The following is a 21,837-nucleotide window of genomic DNA, read 5'->3' as shown; positions in this document are numbered from 1 at the left end:
TAGTGAATACCGCCTTTTGCGTGATAGATCTAACGAAAAAAAACAGTTGATCAAACCTGATCTAACGAATATCTATCAAAATCAATAAAAAAATAATAATAACATTTCAGTTGAGGGGGGGGGGGCTAACCCGTAGTCACGCCCACAATGTTAAGTAGTGAATACCGCCTCTTGCGTGACATTTCTAACAAAAAAAACAGTTGATCTTACCTGATCTAACGAATACCTACCAGAATCAATTTAAAAAAATTATTCAAATTTCAGTTGAGGCGGGGCTAACCTGTAGTCACGCCCACAAAGCTAAGTAGTGAATACCGCCTCTTGCGTTATAGATCTGTTGAAAAAAACAGTTGATCAAACCTGATCTAACAAATATCTACCAAAATCAGTAAAAATGTTCCCAAATTTCAGTTGAGGGGGGGACATCCTCCCCCTAATTATATATGCAATATCTCAGTAATTAAATACCGCCTCTTGCGTAATAGATCTAACGAAAAAAACTGTTGATCAGACCTGATCTAATGAATATCTACCAAAATCCGTAAAATTTTGTCCAAATTTCAGTTGAGGGGGGGCCAGCCCCCCCCTAATTATATATGCAATATCTCAGTAATTAGACTAGATCTAACAAAATTTTTGCCTGATCAAACCTGATCTACCGTAGAGCTATCATAATCAACAACATTTTGTACATATTTTTGTTGAGGGGGGCTGGCTACGTGTTAGCCCCCCCTGAAAATGATTGCTAATATTGCATATATTAGAGTAGATCTAACGAAAAAAAATAGTTGATCTAACCTGATATAACAAAAATCTAACAAATGGAATAGTATTTTGTTAAAATTCTCAATATGGGGGGGCTAACCGGGGGTGGTCTGGTATTCACTCAGTCACCTCACCATCAATATGGATCTCCTAGAAAATAGGGACATTAGGCTAAAAAAAAAGCGATGCAGGCATATTAGGGACTGATCCTCCTACATAGGGATACTTAGAATATATGAACTTTGAATTGTTTTGTGTGTGTGTTTTTTTTTTAATTTATATATAGGGATTTCACACAAAAATGAAAGCACTTCAAATGTTTACCAAATAACATTTCCAAATATTTTATTACAGGTTAAGAATGTATACATGGAAGCTATCGTTGTATTTATTGTACTTGTTGTCATAAAACCACCTAAGGTTTTCCTTCTTCCCCTCCTAACATGGCGGCGGAATGAGGACAGGACGACAGTTTCCGGGGCGCGGTTAGACCCGGAAGTGTTTATCTTTTTTGTATACACTGGCCTAAAGAACCCCGCAGTGCCCAGTACAAAGCTCGCGGCAAACTCCAAACCTGCAAGCGGTGGGGTGAACCCAGCGGGTTTGAATTGGCCGATACGGAGAGCTGGTAGGTCCATGTAGCCGGCGGGGGGTATTTAAATGTGCTGCACACGTGGGGCGTCCATGTTTCTTTCTGATACATTGGTCCCCATTGTCTCAGCTGGGGCTCCCCGGAAGCTGTATGTCCTCCAGCCAGGCAGTTTGTCCACCCTGAGAAGGGGGACAGCATGTTTTGGGCTGTCAGGGTATGACTGTAACAGGTGGCTGCTAGTTTGTGTCATTCAATGGTTATTCTGAGAGCATATTGAGGCCTCTTATTACAGGGATATTTATAATAATGGTGATCTAACAGCCTCTAAAATAAAGGGACTAATATCAGTTTAGTGAGGATGCTGACCATAAAATGAGGGACTGTTATTAATATAGTGACAGTACTACCTCTAAAATGAGACTGTTATTAATATAGTGACAGTACTACCTCTAAAATGAGACTGTTATTAATATAGTGACAGTACTACCATTAAAGGGAAACTCCAGTGATCGTTTTCCTGGCACTGGAGGGTCCCTCTCCCTCCCACCCACCAATCTCCGGTTACTGAAGGGGTGAAAACCCCTTCAGTGACTTACCTGAGGCAGCGGCGATGTCCCTCGCCGCTGTCTCCTCCTCCGCGACGCTCCTCCTTGTGATTGCGTCGGCCGGTGGGCGAGACTGATCTCGCTCACCGGCCGAGGAGACCTAATGCGCATGCACATTACGTCTCCCCGTAGGAAAGCATTGAAAAATCATTTCAATGCTTTCCTATGGGTTTTTGAGCGACGCTGGAGAAACCAGGAAGTGGCTGTCTAGTAGACAGCAACTAGAGGTGGAGTTAACCCTGCAATGTAATTATTGCAGTTTATGAAAAACTGCAATAATTACACTTGCAGGGTTAAGGGTAGTGGGAGTTGGCACCCAGACCACTCCAATGAGCAGAAGTGGTCTGGGTGCCTGGAGTGTCCCTTTAAAATGAGACTGTTATAAATATAGTGACTGTACTACCTCTAAAATGAGGGACTGTTATTAATATAGTGACCGTACTGCCACTCAAATGAGGGATGTTATAAATATAGTGACCGTACTGCCTCTAAAATGAGGGACTGTTATTAATATAGTGACCGTACTACCTCTAAAACGAGTGTTATGAATATAGTGACCGTACTGTCACTGAAATGAGGGATGTTATAAATATAGTGACCGTACTGCCACTGAAATGAGGGATGTTATAAATATAGTGACCGTACTACCTCTAAAATGAGACACTTATAGATATAGTGACAATACTGCCCCTAAAATGAGACTTAAAATTATAGTGACAGTACTGCCACTGAAATGAGGGACGTTATTAATATAGTGACCGTACTGCCACTGAAATGAGGGACGTTATTAATATAGTGACCGTACTACCTCTAAAACGAGTGTTATGAATATAGTGACCGTACTGTCACTGAAATGAGGGACGTTATTAATATAGTGACCGTACTGTCACTGAAATGAGGGACGTTATTAATATAGTGACCGTACTGTCACTGAAATGAGGGACGTTATTAATATAGTGACCGTACTGCCACTGAAATGAGGGACGTTATTAATATAGTGACCGTACTGCCACTGAAATGAGGGACGTTATTAATATAGTGACCGTACTGTCACTGAAATGAGGGACGTTATTAATGTAGTGACCGTACTGTCACTGAAATGAGGGACGTTATAAATATAGTGACCGTACTGTCACTGAAATGAGGGACGTTATAAATATAGTGACCGTACTGTCACTGAAATGAGGGACGTTATTAATATAGTGACCGTACTGTCACTGAAATGAGGGACGTTATTAATATAGTGACCGTACTGTCACTGAAATGAGGGACGTTATAAATATAGTGACCGTACTGTCACTGAAATGAGGGACGTTATTAATATAGTGACCGTACTACCTCTAAAACGAGTGTTATGAATATAGTGACCGTACTGTCACTGAAATGAGGGATGTTATAAATATAGTGACCGTACTGTCACTGAAATGAGGGACGTTATTAATATAGTGAACGTACTGTCACTGAAATGAGGGACGTTATTAATATAGTGACGTACTGCCACTGAAATGAGGGACGTTATTAATATAGTGACCGTACTGCCACTGAAATGAGGGACGTTATTAATATAGTGACCGTACTGCCACTGAAATGAGGGACGTTATTAATATAGTGACCGTACTGTCACTGAAATGAGGGATGTTATTAATATAGTGACCGTACTGTCACTGAAATGAGGGATTTTATAAATATAGTGACCGTACTGTCACTGAAATGAGGGATGTTATAAATATAGTGTCCGTACTGTCACTGAAATGAGGGACGTTATTAATATAGTGACCGTACTGTCACTGAAATGAGGGACGTTATTAATATAGTGACCGTACTGCCACTGAAATGAGGGACGTTATTAATATAGTGACCGTACTGCCACTGAAATGAGGGACGTTATTAATATAGTGACCGTACTGCCACTGAAATGAGGGACGTTATTAATATAGTGACCGTACTGCCACTGAAATGAGGGACGTTATTAATATAGTGACCGTACTGTCACTGAAATGAGGGACGTTATAAATATAGTGACCGTACTACCTCTAAAACGAGTGTTATGAATATAGTGACCGTACTGTCACTGAAATGAGGGATGTTATAAATATAGTGACCGTACTGTCACTGAAATGAGGGACGTTATTAATATAGTGACCGTACTGTCACTGAAATGAGGGACGTTATTAATATAGTGACCGTACTGCCACTGAAATGAGGGACGTTATTAATATAGTGACCGTACTGTCACTGAAATGAGGGATGTTATAAATATAGTGACCGTACTGTCACTGAAATGAGGGACGTTATTAATATAGTGACCGTACTGTCACTGAAATGAGGGACGTTATTAATATAGTGACCGTACTGCCACTGAAATGAGGGACGTTATTAATATAGTGACCGTACTGCCACTGAAATGAGGGACGTTATTAATATAGTGACCGTACTGCCACTGAAATGAGGGACGTTATTAATATAGTGACCGTACTGTCATAGAAACATAGAAACATAGAATGTGACGGCAGATAAGAACCATTCGGCCCATCTAGTCTGCCCAGTTTTCTAAATACTTTCATTAGTCCCTGGCCTTATCTTATAGTTAGGATAGCCTTATGCCTATCCCACGCATGCTTAAACTCCTTTACTGTGTTAACCTCTACCACTTCAGCTGGAAGGCTATTCCATGCATCCACTACCCTCTCAGTAAAGTAATACTTCCTGATATTATTTTTAAACCTTTGTCCCTCTAATTTAAGACTATGTCCTCTTGTTGTGGTAGTTTTTCTTCTTTTAAATATAGTCTCCTCCTTTACTGTGTTGATTCCCTTTATGTATTTAAATGTTTCTATCATATCCCCCCTGTCTCGTCTTTCCTCCATGCTATACATGTTAAGATCCTTTAACCTTTCCTGGTAAGTTTTATCCTGCAATCCATGAACCAGTTTAGTAGCCCTTCTTTGAACTCTCTCTAAGGTATCAATATCCTTCTGAAGATAGGGTCTCCAGTACTGTGTACAGTACTCCAAGTGAGGTCTCACCAGTGTTCTGTACAATGGCATGAGCACTTCCCTCTTTCTACTGCTAATACCTCTCCCTATACAACCAAGCTGTCACTGAAATGAGGGACGTTATAAATATAGTGACCGTACTGTCACTGAAATGAGGGACGTTATAAATATAGTGACCGTACTGTCACTGAAATGAGGGACGTTATTAATATAGTGACCGTACTGTCACTTCAATGAGGGACGTTATTAATATAGTGACCGTACTGTCACTGAAATGAGGGACGTTATAAATATAGTGACCGTACTGTCACTGAAATGAGGGACGTTATTAATATAGTGACCGTACTGTCACTGAAATAAGGGACGTTATTAATATAGTGACCGTACTGCCACTGAAATGAGGGACGTTATTAATATAGTGACCGTACTGTCACTGAAATGAGGGATGTTATAAATATAGTGACCGTACTGTCACTGAAATGAGGGACGTTATAAATATAGTGACCGTACTGTCACTGAAATGAGGGACGTTATTAATATAGTGACCGTACTGCCACTGAAATGAGGGACGTTATTAATATAGTGACCGTACTGTCACTGAAATGAGGGACGTTATTAATATAGTGACCGTACTGTCACTGAAATGAGGGACGTTATTAATATAGTGACCGTACTGCCACTGAAATGAGGGACGTTATTAATATAGTGACCGTACTGCCACTGAAATGAGGGACGTTATAAATATAGTGACCGTACTGTCACTGAAATGAGGGACGTTATAAATATAGTGACCGTACTGTCACTGAAATGAGGGACGTTATTAATATAGTGACCGTACTGCCACTGAAATGAGGGACGTTATAAATATAGTGACCGTACTGCCACTGAAATGAGGGATTTTATAAATATAGTGACCGTACTGTCACTGAAATGAGGGACGTTATTAATATAGTGACCGTACTGTCACTGAAATGAGGGACGTTATTAATATAGTGACCGTACTGTCACTGAAATGAGGGACGTTATTAATATAGTGACCGTACTGTCACTGAAATGAGGGACGTTATTAATATAGTGACCGTACTGTCACTGAAATGAGGGACGTTATAAATATAGTGACCGTACTGTCACTGAAATGAGGGACGTTATTAATATAGTGACCGTACTGTCACTGAAATGAGGGACGTTATTAATATAGTGACTGTACTGCCACTGAAATGAGGGACGTTATTAATATAGTGACCGTACTGCCACTGAAATGAGGGACGTTATTAATATAGTGACCGTACTGCCACTGAAATGAGGGACGTTATTAATATAGTGACCGTACTGCCACTGAAATGAGGGACGTTATTAATATAGTGACCGTACTGTCACTGAAATGAGGGACGTTATAAATATAGTGACCGTACTGCCACTGAAATGAGGGACGTTATTAATATAGTGACCGTACTGTCACTGAAATGAGGGACGTTATTAATATAGTGACCGTACTGTCACTGAAATGAGGGACGTTATAAATATAGTGACCGTACTGTCACTGAAATGAGGGACGTTATTAATATAGTGACCGTACTGTCACTGAAATGAGGGACGTTATAAATATAGTGACCGTACTGCCACTGAAATGAGGGACGTTATTAATATAGTGACCGTACTGTCACTGAAATGAGGGACGTTATTAATATAGTGACCGTACTGCCACTGAAATGAGGGACGTTATTAATATAGTGACCGTACTGTCACTGAAATGAGGGACGTTATTAATATAGTGACCGTACTGCCACTGAAATGAGGGACGTTATTAATATAGTGACCGTACTGTCACTGAAATGAGGGATGTTATTAATATAGTGACCGTACTGTCACTGAAATGAGGGATTTTATAAATATAGTGACCGTACTGTCACTGAAATGAGGGACGTTATTAATATAGTGACCGTACTGTCACTGAAATGAGGGACGTTATTAATATAGTGACCGTACTGTCACTGAAATGAGGGACGTTATTAATATAGTGACCGTACTGTCACTGAAATGAGGGACGTTATTAATATAGTGACCGTACTGTCACTGAAATGAGGGACGTTATTAATATAGTGACCGTACTGCCACTGAAATGAGGGACGTTATTAATATATTGACCGTACTGCCACTGAAATGAGGGACGTTATTAATATAGTGACCGTACTGTCACTGAAATGAGGGACGTTATTAATATAGTGACCGTACTGTCACTGAAATGAGGGACGTTATTAATATAGTGACCGTACTGCCACTGAAATGAGGGACGTTATTAATATAGTGACCGTACTGTCACTGAAATGAGGGACGTTATAAATATAGTGACCGTACTGTCACTGAAATGAGGGACGTTATAAATATAGTGACCGTACTGTCACTGAAATGAGGGACGTTATAAATATAGTGACCGTACTGTCACTGAAATGAGGGACGTTATAAATATAGTGACCGTACTGTCACTGAAATGAGGGACGTTATTAATATAGTGACCGTACTGTCACTGAAATGAGGGACGTTATAAATATAGTGACCGTACTGCCACTGAAATGAGGGACGTTAATATAGTGACCGTACTGTCACTGAAATGAGGGACGTTATAAATATAGTGACCGTACTGTCACTGAAATGAGGGACGTTATAAATATAGTGACCGTACTGTCACTGAAATGAGGGACGTTATTAATATAGTGACCGTACTGTCACTGAAATGAGGGACGTTATAAATATAGTGACCGTACTGCCACTGAAATGAGGGACGTTATTAATATAGTTACCGTACTGTCACTGAAATGAGGGACGTTATTAATATAGTGACCGTACTGCCACTGAAATGAGGGACGTTATTAATATAGTGACCGTACTGTCACTGAAATGAGGGACGTTATTAATATAGTGACCGTACTGCCACTGAAATGAGGGACGTTATTAATATAGTGACCGTACTGCCACTGAAATGAGGGACGTTATTAATATAGTGACCGTACTGCCACTGAAATGAGGGACGTTATTAATATAGTGACCGTACTGTCACTGAAATGAGGGACGTTATAAATATAGTGACCGTACTGTCACTGAAATGAGGGACGTTGTAAATATAGTGACCGTACTGTCACTGAAATGAGGGACGTTATAAATATAGTGACCGTACTGTCACTGAAATGAGGGACGTTATTAATATAGTGACCGTACTGTCACTGAAATGAGGGACGTTATAAATATAGTGACCGTACTGCCACTGAAATGAGGGACGTTATTAATATAGTGACCGTACTGTCACTGAAATGAGGGACGTTATAAATATAGTGACCGTACTGTCACTGAAATGAGGGACGTTATTAATATAGTGACCGTACTGTCACTGAAATGAGGGATGTTATAAATATAGTGACCGTACTGTCACTGAAATGAGGGACGTTATAAATATAGTGACCGTACTGTCACTGAAATGAGGGACGTTATTAATATAGTGACTGTACTGCCACTGAAATGAGGGACGTTATTAATATAGTGACCGTACTGCCACTGAAATGAGGGACGTTATTAATATAGTGACTGTACTGCCACTGAAATGAGGGACGTTATTAATATAGTGACCGTACTGCCACTGAAATGAGGGACGTTATTAATATAGTGACCGTACTGCCACTGAAATGAGGGACGTTATTAATATAGTGACCGTACTGCCACTGAAATGAGGGACGTTATAAATATAGTGACCGTACTGTCACTGAAATGAGGGACGTTATTAATATAGTGACCGTACTGTCACTGAAATGAGGGACGTTATAAATATAGTGACCGTACTGCCACTGAAATGAGGGACGTTATTAATATAGTGACCGTACTGTCACTGAAATGAGGGACGTTATAAATATAGTGACCGTACTGTCACTGAAATGAGGGACGTTATTAATATAGTGACCGTACTGTCACTGAAATGAGGGATGTTATAAATATAGTGACCGTACTGTCACTGAAATGAGGGACGTTATAAATATAGTGACCGTACTGCCACTTAAATGAGGGACGTTATTAATATAGTGACCGTACTGTCACTGAAATGAGGGACGTTATTAATATAGTGACAGTACTGCCCCTAAAACAAGGGACTGTTCTAAATATAATGACTGTACTGCCATTAAAATGTGGGAGTAATAAGGATTGACTGATTATCAGTCTGGCTAATGTTGTTGTCCAGTTTTCCCGCATTTACAGCAATATCGATATATGCCTAATAATGATACTGAAAATGCAGATTGTGGCTAGGACCCAGCCCATGCTATCTGCAGCGCAACTCTGCAACTTTGCCCCCCAGCAATCAAAGCAACGCTCTATGCGGACACCTGGCTCAAGAGAGTTGGCGAGAGAACAGTAGATGGTGTCCTAACTGCCCCCTCTACAACTCAAATCCCCCCCCCCTCCCGGCAGCCCTGCGCAAAGCCACTGGATCTCTCTGAAATGTAATACCCTCCTCCCTGGTAAAAGGCAGGGAGGAGGGAATAGAATTAAAATAACTTTTTAATATTATTAAACAATGTATTCATTCTATCAAATTATTTGGCTCAGTGCTGCACAGTAGGCAGCCCTGCCATTCAGCGTCTCCACGCTCTGCATGGGGACGCTGAATTTTCCTCATAGAGATGCATCGGCCCTAAAAAAATAAATTATATTGGTCGATCCCTCGTATTCATGTAGTTCCATTAAAGGAACACTATTGTCACCAGACCACTAAATCTCAATTAAGTGGTCAGGGTGCAGAGACCCTGTCCTTTTAAGCCGTCAGTGTGAAACATTACTCATTGTTAGAAACTGCAATAGGTTTAAGTCCACCTCTGTCAGTATGGCATCCTATAGAGGCACTGACCAAATAAGACTTGGTCATGTGACTCTGAAGTCTGCATATGAACCCATTGAGTACTTTTCTGTGGGTAAGTTTGTAGTGTGGCACTACCTGGACATTAGGTCCTCTGTAAGGTGCATTGTATTGGATCATCATGGAGGTGGTACCCACGCTATCGCATCGTTACTTGTAAATCAGCATCTGAACAGATGATGCCAAGACTTGCTCCTTATGATTATTTCTCTAGCATTTGCACAAAACACAAGACTGTATACAGCAATCGTCAATGTAAGCTCGGTTGAGCAGGGTCCTCTTCAACCTATTGTTCCTGTAAGTTTATTTGTAATTGTCCTATTTATAGTTAAATCCCCTCTCATAATATTGTAAAGCGCTACGGAATCTGTTGGCGCTATATAAATGGCAATAATAATAATAATAATAATCAAAATTCGATATTTGTCGGTATGCTGTTCATTACATCTAACTCAATGAGAAAATGCACTGCATGCTGGCTTTTTGACGTTGTGAAATATGACAACCTTATGACTTTCAGGCATGTGGAGTCTGGTACACAAAACCTGTGACTCTGACTGTTCTGTTATCGTACCTCCAGCTCCTGATATTTATTTATAATTATTTACAATTATTGTATTACAAATTACGATATATGTTGACATATAAGTCGTAATTTTATGCATTATAAAAAAAATTCCCCCAAATTAGGGGTCGACTAATATGCCAAACACAAAATTGTTGATAAATGGCCAACATGAAAATAAGGTCTTGGCATAATGCTTTATTGATACCTGCAATAAATGATCACTTCTCATACCTCCTTATCACTACCAACTTCTTTTTTTAAAAGCAGCACTGTCACTCCCTTACTATAGTGACACTGCCTGCTTCTAATTATTGGAAACCTCCCTTGTAAGAGCCTAATGAAGGTGCTTACTTGACTGGAAAGTGCCACTAGAATCATGTTTTCTGACAAATGTAAATAGTGCTGTTTCCCAAATCTCTTTTACTACATAGATTATGTTTTTTGTATATGTTCTGATTCCTCTTATGTTTTCACAGTGAAATATAATTTTTTTTTTTCTCCACAGGTGGAATTAAAGTTTCTATTTCTGAAACTAAACATCTGGTGTCCAAATGAATGAAGTGTCGGCATCTTTGACCCATATGCAGCATGGGCAAGTGACGGAAGATTTAATAGAGAACCATCAGGCTAACATGGTAAATACAGCAGTCCTCGTCATAACATTTTAAACGGCATCTCTTTAAGCCAGCAAAGCATCATGGGAGATGAAGTGCAATGCCAAAGTTTTATTTTTATTTTTTTATAAGAATTTATAAAATGAGGTATCAAGCTTGCTGACAATCACCTCCTCCTCTTTATAGCTACAGCTTCCATACAGATAGCAGTGGTTGAGAGCTAGGTTTTTGATTCCCCCTCCTACCCTATTGGCCCTGATTGAGTACACTTTCCAAAGCAGGGCCTGTCTCTTTGTTGACATTGACTTTTCTTTGTTTTACATTTTTATACGGATTTTGCACAACAATAGAACTTTTGCTAGCAAATATAGAATTTTATTTTAAATAACACTGTGTACGATGACACGTACTCTGTAATTGTCTGTTTGTGAATAAGATGTTTACATGTTTGGTAGTGTTCTTCCTGTTTTTTTTGGAGGGCGTTTCTCTACTACACACACACAGCACTTTCATGCTTGGGCTTGCAAGTACTGTGCGATGTCTGGATTTGTCCAGTGTGAGTTATTGAAATGTCTCATGTAGAGAAACATTTCGAGATGAGTGTTTGAAAAGTTGTAAATCCATTCAGCATACATTTTAAAGTAACGCGTGCTCTCTCTCGAGCGCGCTCTCTCGCTTGCAGTAGTGAGAGCCCTGCTAAGTGAGATTTCTGTGGGAAAAGCAAGTCTTATGGGTTGACTGGTGTATTTGTGTTTTAGCAATGCATTAACTCAATCTCGAGATATCTATCTCTCTCTGTAAAATAGAAGTTTGAAGGCACTCACTGTTTTCGCTTCTGAGAACCATGAAAATCTTTAGATAATATAGCCTTGATGCTCCACAGTGGAACTGTAATACATTCTTCAAATATTGGAAAGAAGTAGGCACTCGCAGGACTTTGTTACGAAAAAGTAAAAAAGTTTTTAATTGTGCAGCGCCAACGTTACGGACCCACTCGTGGTCCTTTCTCAAGACATTTCGCACATCTTTTGCATTTTAACAAAATGCAGTTAATCCTATTTGATAATTAAGGAAAGGGATCAGATAAAACAAATAACCGCAAATATCTACTAGCTCTACCGTCAGAATATTGCGCCTGGTAACAATACAATATTTGTTAGTGGTAAAAATGCCTTGGAGGTTAACAGCAACAAGTTTAATAGGGAACGGTCACTACTTACCGGGCCCTCCGGTTCCCCATTGCAATCTCATTAGAGGTGGGTGTTAGACTTCTGTAACACCCACCTCTGGTCCACTTGGTGCTCTTTCTCTGCTCTTTGTTGATTTGCCCTGATTAGGGACACTTACCCAAGCTCGGCAAATCTCATCCATGATGTCAACATGCTGGCTTCATCCTAATGGAGTGATGTCACATCACTCCTTTCCTATACTCCCTAGCTGGCTCTAGCAGGATTTTCCATAGCAAAAACTGCTATGAATGGAAAGCAGAGGGACCCCTCGTTTATTCTCTCCTTGAGTCTCAATTCCTCGGCATTGAGTGTCTTCCGAGGAATTATGAGACAGATGGGAGAAAAACCTATTTGTAAGTAATTTTTTTTAAAGTAATAATTGCAAAGTATAGATATAATTCCAAGATATTTTAAAAGAGCTAAAGTAATTTTAGCCTTGACAGGTTTCCTTTAAGGAAGGGAGGGTTGAAACAAATATGGAAGGGCGATAATCTACAGGCATGTAGACCAGGTCTACAAGACAATCAGGGATTTGTTTAATAGCACTTTTTTGCAGGTACCAGTTAGTCAACGGAATGTGTATTGAAGTTTCTGTCTAATAGGAGTATCTCTAGAGAGTTATTATAGGAAAGTACATTTTTGAAAAAGCGTTTGGTCAATGTGTTATTGGTACCGGTTTCCAAACAATCCATATGGAAGGCAAAGAATAACTTGGATCTGAAAAGGACCATAGTAGGAGAATCCCTGTGAATCCAACTTTGCAAAATGGTTTTTGAAGCTACGTCTGGAAGAATAAGGATTAAAGGTTATTAAGGAATAAGGTTTTAATTTAATAAGCTTTCCAAATGATTCACTACTACTAGGAAAGCTTTCAAAATTATATATCTAGAAACTTTTCTATAGACTCTAATGGTGATTTTTTTTTTTTTTTTTAATTCTTTATTTTTGAAGTGCAGATAATTACATACAACTTGTCACGCCTCAACAGCTTGTGACAGGAGACAAAATACACAGCTTGTAAGCAGTAGGGCAGTGAGAAAACTTGCACAATTTTTAAGGATTATAATTGTTTGAATTCTTGCTTTAGTGCAGAAACAAGCAAGGTAAAAAGCAACGTTTAACAGGCTTATGGCCTAGATAGTTACTGCGCATATTGTTAAGTTAAGTTAAGTTGTTGGGTTAGCATAATGCACTTGTCAGGAAAGAATATGCAGAGGAGTGACAGAGAGTGCAGACAGGACATGTGCAATCGTAATTTTAGCAAAGCTATTCAATTAGGTTCATGCTATGCTTGGCAATGTTGCATGTTATGTTAGGTTACATTTATGCTAGTGTGTAAATTACTTTAAAAACATGTGAGAGACATACAGGCAGTATCAACAGATAATAAGCTCTAAAGGTTAGAGTTTAAAGTTTCCACCCCAAGGAGATCCCATGCCAGCCAGGTGAGGATCAGCGTTTATATGCCAGGTCCTCCTTTTTCATATACAGTGAGGGTAACTTTTCCAGGATCAACGGTTAGGTGACTGCTTTAATACTTGTAGACTCTTTGAGTACTCCTGGAGGAGGGAACTGGTCTCGTTGTGGGTAGTCCAGTCGGGTGCTTGCTTTGGAATGTCCCAGCAGTTTGCTAGGAGCAGCATGGTGGCTATGTGTGGTCAGTCCTTGTTGCGGCCCCCTTGTGGTGAGCTGTGCGGTGTGGCAGGTTAGGCCGGTGTGTGGTAGGGTTGTCGCACTCTGTTATTGTTAGTCCCTGTTCCCGCTGAGATCAAGTCTGCAATCCGCTTGTGTGGCGTCAGGGTAGATGGGTGCATCCAGCGCTTGCCATGAGGTCTCCGCTATTTTGGAAGCGGCCACTATGTACTGGGTCTGCTCCGTCGCTGTTCCGAGCGCTGATGTTGTGGCACTCCGATGGGCCTCAGGGTGGGGACCGGGATCACCCCCGCCGGTCCAGGGGGGAGGGGGGGGGGGGGGAACAGGGCCAAGCCCGCCTAGCCTTGTTTCTGCCTTACCACCGGTGGGCAGGCTATCTGGGCGGCGGCCGTCCACCCCGTTTACCGCCCGAGCGGCCCCCATCCTGTGCGACAGGGATCGCCCCTCCGAGGGACTGGAACTTCGCAGCGAGCCTCTCCCCGGGACCAGGGTGGCTTCTCACGCCGGGTAACAGCTGCCGGTCTCCGGTAAGCGTTTGGGTGATATTTAGGGGCTTAAAATTGGAGATTTTTGCAGGAGCCACGCCAGTGTGCGACCATTCAGCCTGGCGGTCCGGCCCCGCCCCCCCCCCCCCTAATGGGGACTTTTATGTAGATGAATAATTTTTTTTTTTTTACAATAGTGTTGAAACATTTGTAAAGCTTATTAAATCAAGACCTTAGAGTTGGCAGGTAGTGAGGTGGGAAAATGCCCATTATGGGCAATTCAGGGGAAAGATGACATGGAATATGCAAGAGAGTAGCTTGAATATCCCTCCAAAATAACAGAATGGGTCCATGGACACTGTGATACAGGTCTGCCTCCTCTCCTTTCAAACACTCGGATAGAGATCTAATTTTGAAACAATGTTGTCGATCTAGACGTAAGTAAGCGTGATGGTAAATCTTAAAACTCATCTCATGCTATGTGGCTGCTGCCAGCATATTAAGAGTAGATGAAGAACATGGTGATGTTAGACTGTCTGCCATTATCCAAAATCTGAGGAGTATAGTCCAAGTGAGGTTTGAGGTTCTCATAGTGTGCTCAATGAATAGCGCTTAGTTGGAAACAGATAAATGTGATTTGATGTATATTTGTGTTTCCAGCAAGTTTCCTGAAATAAGGGATTTGTTCAAGAAGTGCATAAAGTGTGAAAATGGCCATTTAAAGACCTGGCCGTAGCCTAACCTGTTTGTGGGATGGTGGAAAGTGTTGGATTTGTTGTAGGGAGTGTGTGTGTGTGTGTGTACACGTACGTACGTACCTGTCTTCCCCAGTAATTCAGTTCACAGCATGACAGCCGCCAAGCTGTAGTCAGTAAGGTTAGGAAGATTGTGGCCAACATTGAACTTGGATTATTTTTTTTATTCCATTACATAAATATTAAAAACTGTGTAGAAATAAAAAAATAATTATCTGCAGAACTGAAGGCAAAGGACTGTAAAACATAAGAAATGTTAGATTTAAATGAACACTAAAGCAGGAAATTAAATTCTATATTCCTAATGCTATAGTGCCCCTTTCCTACTTGTAGTCAGCCCCCACCTCCCAGTGCTAAAAAAAGAATGTTTTACTCCCCCTTTTTCCAGCACTGGGGTTACTTTAGTGCTTATCACCCTTCCTCATCCTGTGAGGCGTGGCCTCTTCTGGCGTAGTCCAATCCAATACTCCTCATACGGGAGCATTGGGAACTAATACACATGTGTGGCGTGTGCCTCGTCTGTTAAAACTTTCCCACAGGAAAGCATGGAATCAAGGGCTCCCATGTCAATTAACCGAGTTTTCCTCAGTCAGTGCAGCTGCCACAAGAGGTGGACTTAACCCTGCAATGTATTGGGGGCAATAGTCTGTCCAGGTATTTTATGCTTGTTTGTTCCCAGTGAAACTGTAAGAGGATGTGTTGCTCCGGGGCATCCTTGGTAGTTAACACTATGGCTGTGGATTTAGTAAAATGAATTAAAGCCCATAATAGAGCCATAATGTTGGAGTATATCTGTAATGTCTGGAAAAGAGGTTGTTGGATTAGAGACATATATAAAAGAACATAGTCCACAAAAGAGGTTAACTTAATGGAGCGATAAGCAATCTGTATACCAGTGAAGGCATCAGACATAAATAAGTCTAATGATGGGGTCCAAGGTAAAGAACATTGTGTAGAAGGGACAATTCTATCGAATCCCCCCCCGCACCACTCTCCGCGGCAGGTATGACTTGTTGGCTAATGTGGTGCGCGGGCCAGCTGGCTCACTGTGTTTGCTATCGGTTTATTCAGTTTTGTGAGCCAAGCTGAGTGCAGTGTGCTGCCGAGTTATGGACTGCCCACGCATGCTTCTGCATCTTACCTCTCCCCGGGGGAGGAAAGGTATGTATGTCCAAGTTTGGTGTGTGCAATCACATTAAAGTTGGACGACTCTTGCACAAGAAAGGACTTTTTCAGACCTCCGGCCAAGGGGGCTGTCTTATACCTGCAGTGATATTTGTAAATCGTGCATTCATAAGCCCCTGTTACCCTGAAAGACCAGGGCAGGATTCATTCTGTACCGTAAACTTTGCTGTGGGGCTTAGTGACCATTTAAATAAAAAATTGTGATTGGTCGCTGAATCCTAAAATATTCTTTTATACTTGGATTTTTTGTGGTTTCTTGATACCTGCATCTTAGCGATTTACAAATACCTTGCATTAAACATATATTATCATGGATCTGTGCACACCTTTCTCTCAGGGTTTATCTCCTGGTTAATACCTAACCAGAGACTAGCTTTCTGGCAGTGTCTGTTTTCACAGGCTGTTTTTCCTGTCCGATAGCAGTTTATCATGCTATTGCACATTGGCCAGGTTATGGTGCAACTTCCTCTCCTACCCAGTGAGCTAAGCTATGTCGGAGGAAGAAGAATATATTCCGTTGCTTGTGCACCACCCTGTGAGTATCAAACTGCAGTAAACCATTGTGATTTCTGTACAAATGATACCAATCCCTAACCTATTAACACAAATGCAGCCGTAATAGGGCCATTGTTACCCGTGCCAGTTTATCAATGATCTGTGTTTGTATTAAGCATTATTTAACAGGAGCCTTACATTATAAAGGAGAAGCATTTTGAAAACAATCCAGAATCCAGCCTTAAAACCATTTACAAGGCAGATTTAATTGCAGTTAATTTGATTTTGTTTTCAATCCCTCTACAATTCTGTGTTTAGTGAATAAACCACAAAGCTTGGACTCTACAATATTTTGTTCATTGTATGCCTTTACAACAGCCTGTCAACGTAATGTTTTATAGGCACTTGCTAGCTCATTGAATATCTGAAAATGTGTTTTGCAATCCGTGCCAAAAGAATTGTAGTAAATTGAGAAGCATATTGCCAAAATAACCAGTGAGATTCTGTGGTGAGTTAAACAAATTATAAAAGACCAGTATAAATTAATGTAGTTTTTGGTCCCTATAATTTAGTTAAAATTCTTATTTATTTTATTTTTTATATTTTTATTTTGTTGTTTTTTTTTTTTTTGTCTTTGGCATTTTTTTCCCTTTTAATTTAATACTTTGACTGACAAAACCATAGAAATTAGTTTGTGTTTAAGGTGCCGGGAGTACCCTCGCCTGATTCCTGGTCCTCCTGTGGCCAGTGATGTTGCTGGCCATTCATTGCCTGAAAGCAGTCAGCATATGCTAGTCTGTGCCTGTGAATTTAGAGAGTTGACATTTACCAGCCTGGCTAATGACGCTCCAGTTACACCTTTGGCAGCAGAGGGGTTAAACTGCATGTGTGCAGCATTTCAAAGCGAACCGACTCCAGGCACTATGACCACTTCAAATCCACCAAGTGTTCATGCTTGGAGTAACCCTTTAACTTTTGCAGTGCTGTGTGCATGGCACACATGCTTGTTTACAGCTCTGCTGGAGAATATCCTGACCACACGTACGTGAATGCACTGTTGGATGCCTGAACACGCAAGCTCCTGCCACTTTATAAAAAAAAAAAAAAATGTATTTAGCTGTGAGAAACTAACACTACATTGGGTGACATATATATATATATATATATATATATATATATATATATATATATATATATATATATATATATATATATATATATATATATATATATATACTATAGTATTATTATTTTTTTAATTCTTAATTTCTGCAGTGCATTGCAAATACCATACATTGAACAGTGGTTTGTGGTAGAGAAATATCAATGCAAAACTTGGTATGGGTGGAAAACATTGTTACTGCACCAATGTTATACATGCTATGAATGTGGGCCTAGGTCTTACCGTAGGGGATAATAGAACTCTTTATGTGTGTTGTAGAGGTGTAGTTCACCTACTCGATCCTAGTGCCGTGATTCCGGGGGCTAAATATCAGAGGTTTCGGCATGCTTGCGTTTGGTGAGAATTGAAGTGAGGATGCGATGTGTGCATAGAGGTATGAGGTCTCAGTTGTGTGTTATCAGAGGTGTTTGGATGTAGCTTCTCCGTAGTGTAGTTACTGGTGGTTGGAGTCATGTCTGCTGAGTTATCAGGCTGTGTTGGGTGCTCTAATTGAGTGCCCATGGAGGTCTCTGGCTCCGATTTGCTCTGGGTGGTGAGTGTGGGCTGCAGGGCACGGGGATTCAGCAGGAGCGGTTTTAGCCTGTATGGGCCGTTGTAGCATGGCCCGATGTCCCTGTTGTCTGCCAGAGTTGTGGTCACTGTGCGCCGCGTCCCATTGCTGGCATGTAGGCAGGCAGGTCTGTCTTTGTTGGGGAAGCTCCGTCCTACGCTTTTCTTGCCATGGTGCTGCTCAAGATTCCCTCCAGGCCTGTAAGTGTCAGTGTGAGGTAGGCCCCGGTTTTCCACCTCTGCTTAGGCTAGTTGGAAGCCACAAAGATTGGCATCCATTGCCTCAGGGTGAGTTAAGGAGTCTTGCTGTCCACTTTTTGTAGCTAGATGGGCTTGGGATAGTGTGATATTCCTTGGATATTGGTTTCTGTAGAGGAGCATTCGTGAATGGTGTCCGTTCATGTTGATGGTCAAGCTCCGCCCCCTGAGCCCTGTATATTTTGATATACTAAATAACCTGCAAAATCGATTTGTTCAAGTAGAATCTGAATTTTAGAACTTTAAATCTGCTTCTTGATAATTAAGCATAATATTTTTTTTTTTTGTCAATCTTTCTTTTATTAAAGGCATATAAGATGGGGTACAGAAGATAAATTGGAGGAAACGGTTGAGTGATTTACAGTATTGGGTTGATACATCAATACACAAAAGTAGATTACGGTACATTTCCAGAAGTACGATGCCTCATTTTTTAAAATTTTTTGTTGTTAAACGTCAGTTGAAAATACAAGCTATGGGCCATAAGATCCGGATGGTAACTCGCTAAATTATGATAGTCAGACATCTGGTGACACATGGGTAGATAGTAAGTTAGCAATTTAAAGAAACACAAGAGTAAAAAAAAAACCAACGGGTAAAGTGTTAGGCAAACGCATTAGTCTAAGTAAGATTAAATGGGAACAGGCGATCTGAACACATGCCTAATGAAAGCTGCAGAGCATTAGAAAGCATAACCGTACAATATAAAGAGCTTTGTTTTTGTTTTAACATGAAAATAACCAAGATATAAACATGCTATGGGGCATCTGCATTTTGCAATAAACACGCCAGGCTACGTTTGTACACAGCAAAAATATTCTCGCTTGGTGGTATGGTTAGGTGTGCAGCCCTGTAAGTTACATGCCCTAGGTCTGCATTATAGCAAGTTAGGTTCTCGCTGTATTAAGTATGTGTGTCGCATTAAGTCTCACTGCTATGTGGTTGCGTGTTTGTGTGTTGCTTGCGATGTAGTGAGACCTTTGTGGGTGCATGTTCTTGTGTGCTGTGCAGATTTTGAGTAGGTATGGTCACTGTATGGAGCATCTAGCAAACTCAGTGGAAACAAATCATAGGACCTTGGAGGAGAACGTTAGAGCAATATTACAGTGAAATAATAACGCTTTTATGCTGTTATATTATTAAGCCGCTGAGCCAGCAGTCTTGAAACAAAATATTAAAACATATGCTGCTATAGTATAGCAATGCTGAGTGTGTGAGAGGGAACAGCAGATTATAGCTCTGACTTATCTGGTGTCCCCTTGTGCTTGTTCTGCTCAAGAGCTGGATCGCCCTATGGCTGCTACAGGTTATAGGGAGAAATCGAGCATTATAGAACTAACAAATTATATCCGAGGTCATCAGAGCACTTAAGTATAACAGTAGGAGTCATAATAAAAATACTGTACGGAGGCCTTGTTCAAAGGTTGTGTGTGTTTGGGCCGAGCGGCACCATAATGATGGTTAGTGTAAGTCCCTGTGGTTAGCCTATGCCCACCCTGGAGGCCTGATATGCCAACCTGGTTAGTAGAGGTAGCTTCAGTGGGTTGCCATTGTGCATTGGGTCATTCTGTAGTTGGTGACATGCGTTTGTCAGTCCTTTGCAGTGGAAGTCATACCAGAATGATTCTCCGTTTGTACGTGGCTGCAGGTGCAGAGCGCCCCATGTCTTCCCGTGTGGGTAGCGGTACCTTGTTTTCCAACTGCTTTTCGGGTCGGTTTTGCGTCTCCCGGCTGGGGTCTGCATGCGATTTCCTCTGGCAAAAGGGGGACCCGTCGTGTCATCGTGGGCTCGTCGTTCCTTTCTGGCGGTTCCACTGCGGCTTGACGTCCCGGCCCTTTGGCTCCGGGCCTTAGCGAGAGCCCTCGCCTTGTGTCCATGGAGTCTCCCAGACATGGTGGTCGGCTCGGGGGCCCGCGGGTCCTCCCCATCTCGGGTGTTCCCACGGGGGTATGGACGGCATGGGGTTTCTCCCTGATGGGCTCCCAGCCCAGAAGGTTTGCGGGTAGGCAGGGTAGCAGCGTTGCATGCCCCTTTGACAGGGGAGTTAGACTTAGCTCTCCGGTGTTGTCGAGGTTCGACGGCCCTCTTGGCAGCGCCATGAGTGTAGCTTGTGTGGCTCTTCCCTTTCAGCGGTGAGGCAGTCAAGGTTAGTTTGGCCTCCAGTTTGCGCCAGAAGTTTTCGAAGATAGCTTCAATAGATCGCCGGGTCCCATGTTGTGGGTCAGTAGGCCCGGGGGAACACGTGGCGTCCGCCATGTTGGGTGTAGCTTGATGCTGCTTACAGCCCAGTGTATTCCCCCTCTGCGCTCGCTTTGGTTTCGAGTTGTTGCTCGGGTGTGGACCGCGATCACCCCCGTCGGTCCAAGGGGGGGGGGGTAGCGGGGTTCCTGCTTGCGTTGTGTCAGCTTCTCGTGGCACCGGACCGGGGGATCGGCCGCCTCTCCCGCTCTACGGTCCCCAAGCCTCATGGCGCAAGTCGGTCTGCCAGCTGGTTTCAGAGTGCTCTTAGGTTGCTGGTTCGGTTCAGTTCCCTTTCTTGGATCTGAGGAGACTATTTGGGTTGCCATAAATGAAGTTTGGTGGGGTGAGTGGTCGTTTTTAGCTTTAGTTTCTGAGGAGCTCTGCTGTGGCACGTCTATCCTCCATGCTGGTCAGGCCCCGCCCCCCTAAGCATAATATTTAAAAATGTGGTTTGCCGCTTATTGGTTTAAGCGATTAGTTGAAACCCGCCGTATTGATTTTAAGTGGATAATTATTGTTTTTCTAATGCCTCCGCCTGGTTTTGTCTTGCAGAACGATAACAATGAAAGAAGAAACAATGAGCGTTTGGAGTCTCAAAGCAACGGACAGACGCAGAGCAGTTCCCAGCAAGTGTTGGAACAGGATGATGAGGAAGATGAAGAACTGACATTAAAATATGGTGCTAAACACGTGATCATGCTTTTTGTGCCCGTCACACTCTGTATGGTAGTGGTTGTGGCAACCATTAAGTCTGTCAGCTTTTACA

The 21,837-nt window shown here is 41.7% G+C and overlaps 1 protein-coding gene across 2 annotated transcripts in view; it reads left to right on the top strand.

Annotated features, from left to right (window-relative positions):
* The first annotated feature begins 1,279 nt into the window (after positions 1 to 1,279).
* PSEN1 (presenilin 1) overlaps positions 1,280 to 21,837 on the top strand; it is a 49,562-nt gene continuing 29,004 nt past the window's right edge. The window contains exons 1-3 of one of the 2 annotated variants that reach the window (XM_063439009.1): positions 1,280 to 1,393; positions 10,929 to 11,058; positions 21,624 to 21,837. The exon at positions 21,624 to 21,837 is cut by the window's right edge and continues 19 nt beyond it. In XM_063439009.1, the coding sequence (XP_063295079.1) occupies positions 10,975 to 11,058; positions 21,624 to 21,837 (298 nt within the window). In that variant the 5' untranslated portion in view covers positions 1,280 to 1,393; positions 10,929 to 10,974. Of the gene's footprint in view, positions 1,394 to 10,928; positions 11,059 to 16,790; positions 16,880 to 21,623 lie in introns of those variants that run through there. The other variant, XM_063439010.1, reaches the window with a different exon arrangement.

The sequence above is a fragment of the Pelobates fuscus genome, chromosome 13 (assembly GCF_036172605.1).
Source record: "Pelobates fuscus isolate aPelFus1 chromosome 13, aPelFus1.pri, whole genome shotgun sequence".
NCBI classification, from domain to species: Eukaryota; Metazoa; Chordata; class Amphibia; order Anura; family Pelobatidae; genus Pelobates; species Pelobates fuscus.
This window is presented reverse-complemented; position numbering and strand designations above follow the sequence as displayed.